We start from the raw sequence: 15,709 nt of genomic DNA, 5'->3' as shown, positions 1-15,709 counted from the left end.
ACTGTGAGAAATAATAAATCATTCTGTTAAGCCACTAAGTTTTGAGGCAGTGTATTATGCTATAGATGACTGAAATATTGTCCCTGTTTATTGTCACTCTCACTCCCAGACATGATTGGTGTCCTGACCATGCACATGTTCTTGTATATACATCTAGACCAAAGCAGATTATACACAGAGAAGTCAGCACATACCCCTTTTTGAGCACATGTATGGGTGCACACCTACAGACACACTGGGAGTGGCTTGGAGACAGCCCACTGGTGCTGTGGGGCAGCTCTGGTCACCCACAGCATTTGCATTCCCCTATATGTGCCTGCTTGTGTGTGTGTGCAGAAATGTACATGATCTCATGTGTACCAAAACACAGGAGCAGATAAAGGCACGTTCACACAATAAGACCCTGAGATGGCAGCTGGTGGTCAACCCACACACATGTGCACACACTTACTCACGGCCTCAAACCGTAGGCACCCAGATTCCTCCAGCCTTTCAGCCTGCTGAAGAGGGACCCCAGCATTTTCATCAGTGGAGTCTCTGTACTTGACTCTGCTCTCTATTTAATGAGAGAGTTTGTTTTGGCCCCAGTTAATAAGGCCCCTGGGCCTCCTGGACAGGCTAGCCCTCCCCCGCACATCTGCAGCCCCTGCCCCTTGACCCTCATCCCCTGCTCTGAAGAGTCACAGCCAGTGGGCTGATTGACATGGCTGTGTGGGAAGGAAGTGGGGACTCAGGAAAAGGCATTTTCAAATGTCTCATCTGCAGCTCCAAGCAGGAGCCTTGGACTGGCCCCCAAGCCCCAGAGCACTCTCCCCAGAGAAACTGCATGCCACTGTCCTCTGATCTGGGGAAGACATTTAATTTTAGAGCCTATCTATACAAAGGCAAGATTCAGAGCTTGAGCCCAAGAGAATGCCTGCTTTGCTCATGTTATCTCTACTCCGAGCTTAACCTTGGTTCAGCCTCTTTGGGATCTCCACCTGGTGTAGGTTAGTAGCTCCCAAACCCCACCCAGCACAGGAGCACAGCCCCCTCACTGGCTCTCTCCACCTTCAGGACAAAGTACAACTTCTCAGCCTGCCCAGCGCCCGCCCACCTCTTCAGCATAAGCCCTCCCTGCTTTCCTCTGCCCTCCTCCTTCTGCCACAGTGAATTGCCCCCAGTTTCCCCATGATCTTTCTCACCTCCAGGCCTTTGCACAGGCAGACCCCTTCTTTTGGTATGCCCTCCCTGCACCCCTTTATAGAGCTCTGCTCATCATTCAGGTCTCATTCCCAAGCCCAGTCGGGGCTCTTCTTCTGCACTCCCCATGCACCTTCTTTGTCCTGCATCACAGCACTGACCCCCATGCCTCCACCACTAGCCTGCCTTGCTCACACCTCTGTCTCTAGCACCTGCTTAGGGGCTGACACTAGAAAGTGCTCCATAAATATTTGCTGAATGGGTGAATTTTTGAAGTCCTTATACATTTCAGTACTCTTTTCCTTCCTTGCCTCCCCATCATTCTCTAAATATTACATAGGAGGAAGTAGGTTAAATAATATAGCTGGGAGAGAGCCAGAACTAGAATCCACCTGTCCATCCATTTATCTGCTCACTCATTCACTCAAACCATTTCTTGGGCATGTACACTGTGCTGAGTGATGAGGACACAGAGATGAACGTAGTCATCCACTGCTCTCTAGAAACTCACGTCTTGGGGAGAGGACAGACATAGGTCATATGACATAGTTTCGGCTATACAAGACAGACCAGAATAACAGTGGTTCAAAGGAGATAGATTACTTCTCATTCACATGAAAGTGTAGCCTCTTCTGAAAACTCATCTCCACAGAACCACCAGGGTACCAGGCCCCTTCTATCTTGTTGCTCACTACATGCAGGAGTCAGAAGCAGAGCTGGGAAGAGGGGCTGTCATGCCAGTAACCATAAAGCCTAGGAGAGAAATAAGGACTGGGGAGTGCACAGTGCAGGGAACATTCTGGCAGGTCTCCGGGCCAGACCTCCTTGGGTTAATTGAAGCTACAACATGGGAAAGTTGGATCTGTTTAAATGCTAGACATGGGGCACACAGCAGGAGTGGATAAACCTGAAAGGAGGAACAGATCTGAAAGAAACTAAGGAGGTGGAATCTATAGGATTTGGTCCCAAATGGATGAAGAAGGTAAGGATACCAATGCCACACACCCATAGGGGAAAAAAAGGGAAGCAGAGAAAGGGGAAGCTGAGTGTGAGGTGAGGGGTCGGGGAGTTTGGGTGAGAAGTTCCTGGTACTGCAGGCTGATCTTGCTTGGGAGAGTCATCACCAGAGCTCAGGGGGGTCAAGTGCACCCAGGGGTTGCCCAGGGCAGGGACTCTCTACCTTGAATCCCAATCCCTCAGGGAGCTTCTATAAACAATAGGAACCTGGGCTGCCCTGTACCCTTCTCCCACCCACAGAGATTCTGACTCTGTAACATGGGGTGAGGCCCTATGTGTGACTCTGGGCTCTTTTACTTGCAAGAAAAAAACCCAACTCAAACTGGCTTGAGCAAAAATGACTCGGGTAATTGAAAAGTGCAGGCATGGATGAGCTTATGGCACAATTTGATCTAAGAGTTTAAATAATGTCTTCTGACTCAGTCTCTCCACCTCTGCTTGCCTCCATGTTGGCTTCATTCTCAGGCAAGGTCATTATGAACAGTGGCGAGATGCCCCCCCACAGCTCTTGTTGAGACTCTTTTAGAATGCCCTTTGCAAAGAAATAGCTGTCCCTTCCCAGTCATTGTTGCCTGACCTTCATTAGCCTGAGCTGGGCCACATGCCCATTTCTAGCCCAGGGGAGCCAGGGGAGATGGAGACACTAATTGATGAGATTAGTTCACATACCCTAGAGCCAGGTTTCAGGTCAACCCCAGTACAGCCACATGGACTGAGAATAAGAGGGATTCCCCAAAGGAAACTGAGTCTCAGTTATTAGGGGAAGTAAGAAGAGGCCCAGGGAAGATGAAATGACAGCTGGCCGTGTTCCTGGGCCTCCACTGGCGATTCTGTTGTGCTGCCCGGTTAAAAGGGGCAGGTAGGACAGCCCAGCAGAGACTCTGTGACAGAGTCCTGAGGAGATGTGACCACCATTTTTGACATGGGGCAAAGAGGAGACTTCAGGGAGGACTGAAAAGAGACCAGAGATGATGGGGCAGTGGGGCCCAGGAATCAGGACAATGAGGGTTTCAGGAAGAGGAAGGTCGGCACTGTCAAAGCCACAGGTAGGAGGAAGACAAGTGGGGTTTGCTCGGTAAAATCGGGCAGGATTTTAGGGTGCAGAGAACAGGTGAGTGGAGGGTGAGCCTCCTGGCTGAGGGTCCAGCAGAGCAAATATATGGAAGCAGAAAAACACAGAAAATACTTCAGCAGCAGTTCAACCAGAAGTACAGGGGCATATTTTCTTAGCTTTCCATCTTGGTACTCAGAATAACTGTTTTTTATTTGGAGAGTAACCATGGCCACAGATCAAAGTCAAACTCTGCATTAGCACTGAAAGCCCTCTATCTTCCTGCTACAAACAAGAAATTCTTCCTGAGCCACAGGATCCCAGCCCTTTCCTGGGAATCCCGGAATCACCTTCTTTACACAGTTGTGTGGATTTTCACTATTTTGCCTTATGTGGTGATTGTTTCTGAACATATCTTCCTTACTGGCCTCTGAATTACTGGGAAGCAGAGTCTTTTCACCCCTTGTCCCCGGGTCCCAGCCCCCACATTGCAGAAAGAGGGTTCAAGATAAACCCAATTACTCTGTGACATTTGTCTGGGTGGTCAATTCCCAGAATTCCCCCGGGGTAAGGACTGCAGACCCTGAATGAAGAAGGGAAGGGGACTCTGGGGATGCCTCCCACAGGCGGCTGCCTCCAGCTAGCAGTTGTGGAGAAATGGAGGCTGTGACTCCTTTGGTTTCTCTTGGGATTGAAATTTCTTGTTGTTGCACAGCTGGGAGCCTAGAGGTGGCTGTATCTTAGCTGGCACCAGCAGCCATGAATTCCTAAAGAAGAAAGCGGACACCATTAATTGAGGGCCTATTATGTGCCAGGCACTCTGTTCTGTGCTTTACATGTGTTACTTCATTGTCTTCCCAAGCTTAAATTCTCCCATGTTATAAATGAGAAAACTGAGGCTCAGAGATGTTAAATAACTCCAACATTGACAGAACTTTGATTTATACCTGGATTTCTCTGATTCCAAAGTCTCCTAAGCCCCCAGGGGTTCAAACATGTCATTTCTGATGCGGGGGTCAGGCTTGTGTTACGTGTCCCTCCTTGCATTTCCAGTCAGAAGATGTTTTAGCTCCAAACCTTTTAGGTTTCACTGCCTCAGCATTCCTGAAGATCCCTGAAGTAATGAAGGAGAAGAGTTCAAGTTGTGGAACAAGGAAGGAATGCAACTAACCCCCTAGTTCAATTCCTGCATTCCCACTTGCCCCGGGGGTGGTGGGTTGGGGGTAGGGGGTGGGGCGCGGCATCAAAGTCCCTGAAGCTCGGGCACGGACCTCTCAGTGCGGAAATTCTCTAGCGCCCCCTGGTGGTCTACAATACAATTGTGCTCTCTCAGGGGTTACTCTGTACGGCCCAATTGAGACATCCCATCACGGTGTGGGGAAACAGAGGCACACTTACCCAATGTCCCATATCAAGGAAATGCTAGCACTGGGACTGACAAAGCTCCTGGACACCAGTCCTTTCTGCAGCATCACCTTCTATCTCTGTAGTCGTCCAAAGTGGCTGACTGACCCAGTGGGCAATGTTACATTTATTATATATGAGTAATATGTTATTATTTTACTCTAGAAAATGTGCCACACTATTAGGGGTGCTGTAATACTGTATTATATATCAGGCCCATCAGGTTAATATATAAAATGTGAAGTTGGCAATCCTGTTATTAAATTGAGTCACCCCTACCCCCATTTTACATTTCAAGGGCCAGCCTTTTATCCACTGGGAGGTAGGCTTTCTCCATAAACTCAGTCCCACCACCTCATTTGCAGGAATGTCAAGAGGTGCAAGAAGATAAAGTCTCTTGGGATACAAATGTTAGTTAAAATGGAGGAGGTGACAAGAGAGGAAACCAGAAAATACCCTTCAGGCCACCACTTTTTCTCTACTGGATCACAGGGAATGACAGCAAGAGGGAGCAGGGTTAGCCTAAGGAAGGACTCTCCTGTGGATGGAGTACAAGCATGTGTGAGAATTGCCCACCTTTGATGGTTGGGATGGTGGGTCAGGCTGATCTGCCCCCAGGGGGTGGAATAGGCCTCAGATCAATGGCAGGCAAGGAGAGGGTGGGGTGAGTGGGAATGAGGACTGGCAGGGCAGCAGGACTGACCTGCCTCTCAGATACTCTGGAATAAACTCTTCTGTTGAGGTTTTATCCTCCTGTACCTTGTTACGTGTTGGTCCTGAAAGAGAGAAAAGGGCGCCAGTTCCACTGCCCCTTGGTGAGCTGACTTTTCACCCTGTGGTGAAAAGATGTGGTAGGTGGAATGAGCCTCACTAAAGTTCTTGAGGTACGGTGGACTCGAGGTACAGAGCCCAAGGTCCAGCAGGTTTGGAGAGGAAGGGGAGGAATGAGACACGGTTGGGGGCGGGGCTCACAATGGCGGCCCAAGGATTTCAGATAGCCTCCCTCAGGACGTGGACATCCATCTAGATGCTCGGGAATAACTCGTCCGGGCTCTTTGGAGGATCCTAAAGACTGGCTTTGCCAACTTGTCAAAAAGCAGAATGATGCCTGCCTCTGTGATTTCGGTGGAAGGCAAAGAGGGTCCTCGGTGTGAATCCGGGGAAAGGGAGAGAAGGGCAGCCCCAGTTCCACTCCACACCCCCTTCCTGCCTATAAACAGCCCCAAGTGTCACTTCAAAGGGGACAAGGAGCGCGGAAGAGGGGCTCCGCGGAGGGCGGGTTGGGGCAGAGGGCCCTACACACCACGCCCCCCACCCCGACGAGTTTGCATAAATAAATAAATCCAAGCAGTCGGCCCCGCAGGAGGTGGAGAGGGAGAAGGGAGGAGGTGGAGGGAGGCGGGTGGGAGAGATTAGTTTGGGAAGTAGCACGGATTGCTCATCCGATCCGTGCCGCCGCAGCGAGTGTGTCAAGTTACAGAGGCGCCGGAATCGGCCCCAGGGCTCCTCCGCAGTGGTCACGGCCCGCCTCTGCCCGCGGGGCCCTCCATGTGCGCCCCTTCGATCCGCGACTGAACCGGCTCGCCCGGCAGACGCGAAGACACCAAGAACCAGACCCAAGCCGACAACTCCGCGGGTGCTTGAAGGGGAAGGCAGGGCGGAGAAGAAGGCCGGCCGCATTCCCCTAAATTTCCTGGACTTGGAACGTTCTTTGAAGTAACCTTTTTTCTCACCTGAGTGTACCCAGATTACCACTGGGTGTGGGTTTTTCTTTCTTCTTCTTCTTCTTCTCCTAGTTTTGACCCTCCTGCTGCTAATTTTTCTATCTTTTTTGCCGGGAGCAAAGGAAAGGGACATTTTCCAGGACACAAGCCTTTTCCCCCTGCCCCGCAGTTTGGATCACGCCCTTGGGCAGCGGCTCTCGCCTTTATTTATTCTATTTATTTATTTATTGCTTCTCAAGACTCGAGGGGATGGTAGCGGAGCGCGCCCGCAAAGCGGCGGCGGCCAGTGCCTGTGGCCCTGGAGAGCTGGGCGCGCCCGGGACCGTGGCGCTGGCAGTGGCGCCGGCGGAGCGCTGCGCTCGGCTGCCGAGCCCGGGGTCGTGCGGGCTGCTGGCCCTGGCCCTCTGCTCGCTGGCACTCAGCCTGCTCGCCCACTTTCGGACGTCTGAGCTGCAGGCCCGGGTGCTGCGCCTGGAAGCCGAGCGCGGGGAGCAGCAGATGGAGACGGCTATTTTGGGACGAGTCAACCAACTGCTGGATGAGGTCTGTGCTCTTTGTTGCTGGCTTTTATCCTTCCCCGCGGCGCCCCCTCGCGCAGGCTCCAAACCTACTGCCAGCCAGTGCCCGCGGCCTCTAGCTCTCCGTGGCGCGCGGCGCGCCCTTGCCTCGCACAAGTCGTCTGAGGGAGGGTGGGGGTCAGGGACCGATGCCGCCCTCCCAGGGATCCGGGGAGACTTGCGCAGGACCCCTCAGCCGCCGCCTCCGAAGGCGCTCGGCGTCCCGCGCTGGGAGCGCTGGGGAGTGCGGGGCAGGTGGAGGAAGGACGGTGCGCGGAGACGGGCGGAGGCGGCCAGGTTCCCGTCTCCTTCCAGGCACGCGGCCAGGATGGTGTGAGAGCCGTCCCGCGCCCACGCGGCGGGATGTGTGCCCGGTGGCCCTGGCCTTGCTGAGCCCTACTGGGCTCCCGCAGCCCTCCCCATCCATCCCTCGAGGATCTGTGTTGTTTGGCTTTTATTGCCACGTTCAGCTAAGAAGAGCAGATGAAGGAGTGAGTCATCCAAGGGACTGGGAGGCAGAGAGGGGGCAGTCCTTGCAGGGGGTGGTGTCCTGATCCCTGCCCACTGCCCCAGACTGCTAGGGCCCAGGTGTGGGTTGCCCTTGTTCTGCTGTCTTTGGGCACAAATAACCCATACTCCCTTGTTTCTAAGCCTGATTTCTTATCCCCAGCCCCTTGGAATGGTCATCAACATATTGTGCCTGTGAGGTTTTCTGAGAAAAGGATACTGAACTTTTTCCCATTCCCAAAATGGCTTTAAACGCAAGTGGATTAAAAGCCACAAGCGCCTCTTCACTGTGGCAATCATGGGAGTATATGAAGAGATTGCACCCTCCCCAGGAAGGTGGGACATGCAGTCTCCTTGGTGCCACCAGAGGAAAGTGTGGGCAGTGAGCGCATGAGGCCTGGTAGCTGTGACAATCTAAGCAGTGCAGGGACCCAGGGCCCAGATGAAGGGAGGACCCACAGGTGAGGACTTCAATAGTCTGGAAGATGCACTGGGACATGCTGACACGGGAGATCTCTGTGGGGAAGAGCTGGGAGGGGATCTCTTACTTCGTGGGAGGTGGTGTGGTACAGTGAAGAGCAGGGAGGTGGAGTCTAGCAGGCCACTCCTGAGCTTTATCCCAGCATGCTACTCAGAAGCTGTGTAAGTATTTGGGGCAAATACCCTAACCACTCTGAGCTTGCATAATGGTGGTGATGATGGCAAACATTGGAGCCCAGCTCCAAGTACAGTGGGTGCTGCGGCCTTCCTAGTGGGAGGTGCCACTTCCCTACTGCCAGGCTCCTCTCGGGTGCCTTGATCAGGCCAAGGCTGGTACGTACCAAAGCAGCTGTCTGGGATGGGGGGGTGGGGCATAGGACAAGTTCACAGGTGCTAGTGGTGCACCCATGACTGCTGTTGGCAGCTCATGCCCATGCCCTGCTAGTCCCCGGGGAATCCAGAAGGCTCCGTTAGGTTTCCACAGTCCCCTGGCCTCGGGGTTTTGGGAGGAAGCCTCTGGCTCAGTGTGTGAGCAAGCAGACTTTGCAGCTGGCTGAGAGTGCTCACGGGCCTGGCTGAGCAGTGGAGAGGGTGTCAGGGCAGTGAGGGCTCCCGCAGGTGTCTCAGACCCTGGTTGCTGGGGGACAAGCGTCTGACCCTGGGAGTTTCCCTCAGTTCCTCTCCCCTTCCCAGCCCCTCCTGCCAGCCGTGATGTGCCCCAGCCCTTCCCCACACCCTTGCCTTTTCTGTTCAAGACTCAGCCATGCCAAGCCTCATGCTCTCAGGTCCTTGGGGCTGACAGTGTATCCTGACTGCCAATCCCTCCTCTCCAAACTGCAGCCTCCTGTGTACTCTGTCATCTAACATAGCCTCTGAACAGACCCCCATTTTACAGATGGAGAAACTAAGGCCCAGAGAGGGACATTCAGTTATCCGGAGTCACATGGTGAGATCTAGGACTTGACTTTCAGCTTCCTGCCCTCACTTGCAGTGCTCTTACCATGTGTCCTGCCACCTTCCTTTATCCCTTCTCTGTCATCATTTAGCACAGGTTTTCTGAGAGCCAGCTGGGTGTCAGGCATTGTGGGGGACACACTGCTGCCCTCCTAAACTCATGGACAAATAGGACACAAAGAAGAAAACAGGCAGTGACCATGCTGCATGGAAAATGCTGTGATAATGGAAGCAGAGGAAGCCTGGGGAATGCATTAACCTGCAGCATACCTGAAGGCAGTGGCTTCCCGGGAAAGTGATTTCCAAGCAAAGATGAGAGGAGTAGGAGTTCTCCAGGCAAAAGGGGATGAGCATGGGGGCCTTGTTCTAAGGAGCCAAAGGAAGAGCTGGAGGCTAGAAGCCAGAGAGTGGTGGACAGTATGGCTGGAGAGAGGCAGGTAGCCTAGGCCAAGAAGGGACTTAGAGACAGGACAAGGTAGAGGCAGTGGGAGCCACTGAAGGGTCTTGAGGAGGGCAGTTATGTCTCCAGAATGGGGGTGAGGGCAGGGCATAGCTGGAAGGCCAAACAAGAGGCCAGTGCAGGCCAGAGGGCACTGTGACCCAGACTGGGGTGCAAATGGGGACAGAGAAGAGTGAAGGGAAATGGGGGCTGCACTGGAGGGGCCTGAGATCCATAACAGGGAACAATGGAATCAGAAGGAGGGAGCTGTCTTGTGGGGGAGGTGGGTGGCCTAGTTTGTGCAGAGATGGCTCCAGGAAGCATCCCCTGGGTGGGGCCCGCAGTCCAGGAGCTTGTGAAGGGACCTCAGAGGGCTGAACTGTCCAATACAGTAACCACCAGTCACATGTGACTCTTAGATTTACATGAATTAAAACTACATAAAATTTAAAATTTAGTTCCTCAGTCACATGAGCCACATTTCAAGTAAGTGATCAGTAGATGCATGTTGCTGGTAGCTACCATATTGGGCAGTGCAGCTACAGAACATACACATTATCATAGCAAACTCTATGGGAAGCACTGCACAGGAGCAAGCCACTTCTAGGCCAGCAAAGCTGTCCGCAAAGCAACTGGGGACTTTTCCTCCACCCCATGCCTCTCCTCTCTTAGATATGCTCTTCCAAGGCTGAGCAAAGGGCAAACGTGAGGAAGAGATGAGGCAGAGAATGGAGAACTGGGACCAGCAGAAAGCTCAGGTGAGAAGAAGAAAAGGCAGAGGAGAGGAGGTGAAACAGTTTTGTTAACAGAATGATTCCATGAAATGGACATGCAGGAGTTTTCTGCTCCCAAGGGGCACACAGGTAGGCCCCTTATGCATTCAGGGACCCAAAACCAGGCTTCCAGCTGGGTTTGGCAGCCACACGGCCTTAGGCAAGCCACGCCACCCCCAAACCTCAGGCTCCTCCTCAGGTAAAGCCCAGACCCTGCCTCCCTCTCAAGGCCATGGTGAGACTCCCAGGAGATGCAGATGGAAGAATGCACTAAAAGGTGCCCCACCGAAGGCCATGCTCTGGACCCTGTGAGCACTTCCAGAAGGCTCCCCAGGACCTGGGCAGGGGATTGTCCTAGAGTAGTGGGCCTGGGCCACTCCCTGAATGATGGAAGATGGGCACTGACAAGGTAATCCTGGTGAGGCCCACGGCCTGTGCAATGACCTGGAGCAGGAATCCGGGGGCACCAGCACCCCTCCTTCCCAGTGGGTAAGGAAGCATTCTGGGGTCAGAGACTGTATCTGTGAGGGAAGAGGAAGAGGGAGCTGTCAGGGAAGGCCAGGCTTCGGGGAGCAAGTGGGAGAGGCGCCTGGAATGAGGCAAGCCAGGGGCAGATGTGAGCAAAAGGCCCGGATCTGAGGGGCCAGCACTGGGAGGGAGAGGTCAGGGATGGGAGAGGAGGGTGGGGGTGGGGAGCCAGAACTGGCTTCCAGACCTCAGGCCCCAACTTCTCCCCCCAGCGCCTCCCTCCTGGGCTGGGACCCTTAATGAGCGCTCCAGCTGCCTGCAACTTGGTTTCCTTACTGTGAAGAAAGAAACTGGAATGTCCCAAATGGAGGAAATCAGATGTCACCTGGAACTGGGCACAGAGTGTGCAGTGAAAGAGAAGGGACTGGAATTTTAAATAGCCAAGTGCACTGTGTAAGCCAAGGGTGAGCAAGTGGTGTCAGCAGCCACCTTCAAGATGAATGTTGGGGGGTACCAGGTAGATGCCCCCATCCCTAACAATAAGAATAACAGTGTCTCTAACAGGAATGTCTCAGGTTTATAGGGTACATACAGCAGCCACTGCTAGGCATGTTGTTTCAGTCCTCATGAACTCCCTGAGGGACTGACCCTCTCATTACCCCATTTTACAGATGAGAAGACTGATGTCACTGTGCCTCTATTCTGCTATCTGTGATTCAATCCTTTGCATGTTCAGAATATTTTCCACCTTCTGAAATTCTCCAGGAAAGGAAGGGGTTGAAACTTCCAGGCTAACATGTTCAGGAACCCCAGGCAGATCCCCTTATCCCTAAAAATAACAATAACAACTATTCTTAGAGGAATGTTACACATTTATAGGGTGTGTACAGGGGGCCTTTTATTTGGTCCTTTGCAGAGAAGCATTTTAGCAGAGAGAGCAAAGCAGTGGTTAAAAGATTCTGGTTCTGGGGGTCATCTAGGACTGAAATGCCAGGATGAGAATGGGAGCAGGCTTTTAAAGGGAAAGTCTGTGTGGGAGAGGTAGGTGGCCTGTGTAGGATTTCCTGTGTAGATCACAGCAGCCTCGACCTCAGTAAATGGACAGACACTAGATCCAGGTGCCCTCATATGCAGCCAGTGCTCCACTGTGTCTGTCCTAAAATGACTCCTCTTTTCATGCACTAAATAAACAACTAGGCTTGTGGAGAGTTAATAGAAGCAAGATCCTCACATCCAGTCCCCTTACTCTACAGATGAGAAAACAGGTCTAAACATTGCACAACCAGGAATCAAAGGAGCCAGAGGCAGGATCCCCATCTCCAGCAGGCATCTCTCCTCCACACCACGCCTTCTCCTTTCCAGACAATAGTTAATGGCCTGGTCAAGTAGTGGCAAAGACATGGCATGTGTGCTCCACTCCCCATTCCCAGGCCTTCAACAGACATTGTTAATCAATTGCAGCACACTTTCCCATTAGGCTTACACACAGCCTCAGAATCCTTTTCAACACTGTTCCAGGAAGTTATCACTAACTAGTGAGAGTTGGTGTTCAAGATAAAGAGCTATTTCCTGACTCTAATAAGTTTTTTTTAATAAAGAGAAATATTTACTATAGATAAAGTCAGGGAGAGTTGTTAAAGTTTTACAGCTTCTCCAAAGGCCTTAAAACTAGCAAATAACTCCAAACCAGACTAAAGACCTAATTAAGTAGCCAACCTTCATAGGAAGGTGGTGGGAAAAAGTAAAACTATCAGAAAAATAATGTCATCTGCCTTAAGCATAGTTTCACAATTTGACACTTTCAGAAAGACACCTTTTCCCCTTACTCCTAATCATTTTAGACTTGCCCCAGTGTCCTCCTGAAAGCCTTCCCAAACCACTGCCAACCCCAGTGGGCTCTCCCCTTGCTCTGACTTCCTGCAGAACTTCCTGGCCACAGCAAACATCCAGCTGAGAGAAGGAAATAGACAGGCATGGCTTATGCTGACTTCTCTTATCCTAGAACTGCAGTACTCATTACTAATCACTCAACAGACTCCCAGTGAGCCTAGATCGGCCTCAGAATCCTTCTCAACACTGCACTCCAGGCTGCCACTCCCAGTCTCTTAGAGTCAGTTACACAAGATAAAATCTGTTTGCCATCCGTGGCTCAGCTCTAAGCACACTCTGCAGTATGCCCTCCTCTCTATTGCCTTTAAATGTCTTTCCCTCCATGTGATCACACACAACCTGATGGCAGGGTTAGGGGCTCACTAGTCTGGGTCTCGCCTGCCCCAGACTTTGCACTCAGTGGGCAGCCCTCACCAAGTAGTTGCTGATTTAAGGTCCCCCGGCCAGAGGTTAGTAAAGCCATCTGTCAGCTGTCCTCCTACACTCCCAACCCCAGACCAGCTGTATGCTCAGCAGTCACTCAGGGAGAGTGCCCTGGAGATGGCTGTTTCACAGCAACCAGCAGAGGGTGAAATGAGTGCCTCCTAAGCCAGGGCTATATCCTGGTCCTAGCTGGGGGACACAGATGTCTCAGTGTGAGGTCTTCCCACCTGGACAGAGCGGTTGTGAACCTCCATCCCCTCCCAGGCACTACCCCCAGGGGTCAGGAGCTTCATCTTCACCTGCCCAGGCTGCCTGGTATGTTTTTGGTTGGGGCAAAATAGTAAAGAGGGAAAGCCCAAGGCATTTGCTGTCACATGGACCTCTGCCACTAACTAGTTGTGTGACGTGAGCCTCAATGTCCTGACCTGGAAAATGGGAATGACAACATCCTCCTCACAGGGCTTTCCCAGGATTAAATGAAATCATTCAGTTAATAACAGCTGTAATCATTACCACCTCCTCATCATTGGAGGAGATAAAATAATGCTGAACTATGTTTACTTTTATTAATATTTATTGAGCATTGTTCAAAGAGCTTCACATCTATTAAATAATTTAATGCTCACAATAATCCTGTGAAGTGGTTATATTTTTATTATTCCCTTCTTATGGAAGAGAAAATGGAAGCCCAGAGAAGTTAAGTGACTTTCCCAAGGTCACACAGCTAGCAAGTAGCAGAGTCTGGCCCCAGAGCTGGCATTCTGAGCCATTAGTATATGCAGCTCTATGAAGTACCATACCCTGCTAAGTCAACTGAGGCAAGTCGTATGGGTCAGGGCCTAGGGACCTGTTCAGGTTAGTCTGGCTTCCACAGAGGTGGAATTTACTGAACTGACTTGACATTAGGGTTACATTACCATTTTTTTGTAAAATGGCAGTGAGGATGCCATTTGTTGCATCTTGGTGATAAGGACCCTTAGGAAAGTCCCTGTCCAGCATTGGCTTTCAGAATGTTTGGGGTTCCTGGGAAGGATGGGTTAGTTCTTGTCTCTTAGACACTGAACTGTCCTCTAGAAAGTGTAGCACTGAATTTGGGGTCCACCCCACGGCACAGCACAGCCCTTCAGGCAGAAGTTTTGTATAAGCCCCGTTGCTGGTTCTGGTTGATAATCCCGCTTTTGCTTTTCCTTTTCCCTCTTACCTCCTGCTGCCTTCGTGTGTCATGCGTGTCTAGATGCCTGTACAGCTGCCTGGATGTCCCATTGTGGAGTAGCAACCAAATTTTTTTAAGTGACGCTCCTTTTCATCGTATCTGCCCCTGGACCAGTGATGGACTGGCTGCATAGTGTCACCTGGGAAGCTTTAAAACATGGCAAGGAAGCATTAAAACACGGCAAGGCCGACACCTTCCCCAAACCCAAATCCCTGTGGGTAGGGTCTGGAAGTGGCTATTGAACAAGCTCCACAGCTGGCAATCCCTGAAACAGAGAGAGAGAGGAATTGTCTGTGCCCCCCTGTCTGGATCATCCTGTGCAGTTTAACCCAGACCCCTTATCTGGGCCCCAAGCAGTGCCTGAGGGGCTGGTGGTGCCATGAGATGTCAATAAAATCCTACAATGCACTACACAGTTTGAAGGTCTGGGAGGTTTAAAGAAGGATAAGCAGTGGATTGTTTTTGATCCTTTTTTTTTTTAAATTAAAATCAACCAAAGGGTTGCCACCCAGGAAAAAGAAGTTTTCAGGAAAAGCCTCAGGAATCCCTGTCCTCTTTTGGTTAGATCCTGTTGCTCCCAGAAGCAGCTTGTCAAGTCCTCTGAAAGTATTGAAGTCAGCAGGCTCTTCCAGGAGAAACTGAGGCTCGGGTCTGGGGAGGAGCTGGGATGGCTAGGGCAGGCTGGGGCCCTGGCTATGCTGGGTGTCACATGTGCTGCCAGCAGGCTCCAGATGCAGCTCCAGGCTGATACCCACCTTTCCCATCCACTTGCTGCAAGCCCTGGGTAGGGGGGTTCCCTGCAGAAAACTGTGGCAGAAAGGGCAGGGAAGGGCTGCTGGCAGCAGGGGCTCCTCTGGGCCTTCAAAAGGCAAGGGCAAGCTGAGCACAAAGGGGCAAAACTGCCCACCTGAGAGGCTGGGCACCACCTTCCACATAGACATTGGGCCCTGTCTCCCCTCCTGGAGGCTATGGTGGGTTCCCGAAACCCCACATGGCTGGAGCCCACACGGCCCCCTCCACACCAGCCGTCCAGCCTCGGTCTTTCCTTTGCTCAGGCGTCTCCCTCTTTGGGCAGGCTCTGCCTGGCCATCCCACCCTCCTGCAGGCGCTCATGCTACCTGTTCTTTAAGTTATGGCAGGGAGCCCTTGCTGCCTCCAGAAGACACATCTCCCCCAGAAAGGCTGTCACAGGGCCTGGGAGTCTGTCATGCAAGGGGCTTTACACCTGCAGTCTCTCGTTACGCTGCAGATGCCCTGTGAAGGTGCCTCTTAAGCCATCACACTGAGGTTTTCTGTATCAAGTCATGCTCTGACACAGTGACCTACAGGGAGGGCAGGAAGGGTGATCACCCAGGACAGGGATGAAGAAAGGGGATTATCAAAGGGGCATTAGCTGGGGCTCTTCCAGAAACAGCTGTAGTCCACTTTCCTGTGAGCTGGCACTAAAGGTTTCCTAGGTAGGGGAGTCTGGGTGGCATGGAGGGTCAGAGGGTGGTGCTGCCACCTCCAGCCTCTCCCCACTCCATAGAATCAGAGTGTTGGAAGGAAGGGAGCTATGTGCTCTACAGGAATTCCCCACAACATCCCTGGTTCTCAGGCTTACACTCCCCCAGTGACAGGGAGCTCA

At 52.0% G+C, this 15,709-nt stretch overlaps 1 protein-coding gene across 3 annotated transcripts in view; it reads left to right on the top strand.

Moving 5' to 3' along the window:
• Positions 1 to 6,068: 6,068 nt before the first annotated feature.
• LOC140850401 (collagen alpha-1(XIII) chain-like) overlaps positions 6,069 to 15,709 on the top strand; it is a 62,310-nt gene continuing 52,669 nt past the window's right edge. Inside the window, exons 1-2 of one of the 3 annotated variants that reach the window (XM_073240919.1) lie at positions 6,069 to 6,921; positions 14,104 to 14,455. In XM_073240919.1, coding sequence (XP_073097020.1) covers positions 6,628 to 6,921; positions 14,104 to 14,142 — 333 coding nt within the window. In that variant the 5' untranslated portion in view covers positions 6,069 to 6,627 and the 3' untranslated portion in view covers positions 14,143 to 14,455. Of the gene's footprint in view, positions 6,922 to 9,987; positions 10,558 to 14,103; positions 14,456 to 15,709 lie in introns of those variants that run through there. The other 2 variants (XM_073240918.1, XM_073240920.1) reach the window with 2 other exon arrangements.

This window comes from Manis javanica, chromosome 7, assembly GCF_040802235.1.
Source record: "Manis javanica isolate MJ-LG chromosome 7, MJ_LKY, whole genome shotgun sequence".
Classification (NCBI taxonomy): domain Eukaryota; kingdom Metazoa; phylum Chordata; class Mammalia; order Pholidota; family Manidae; genus Manis; species Manis javanica.
The sequence above is the reverse complement of the archived record's forward strand: the minus strand, read 5'-3'. Positions and strand labels throughout refer to the sequence as shown.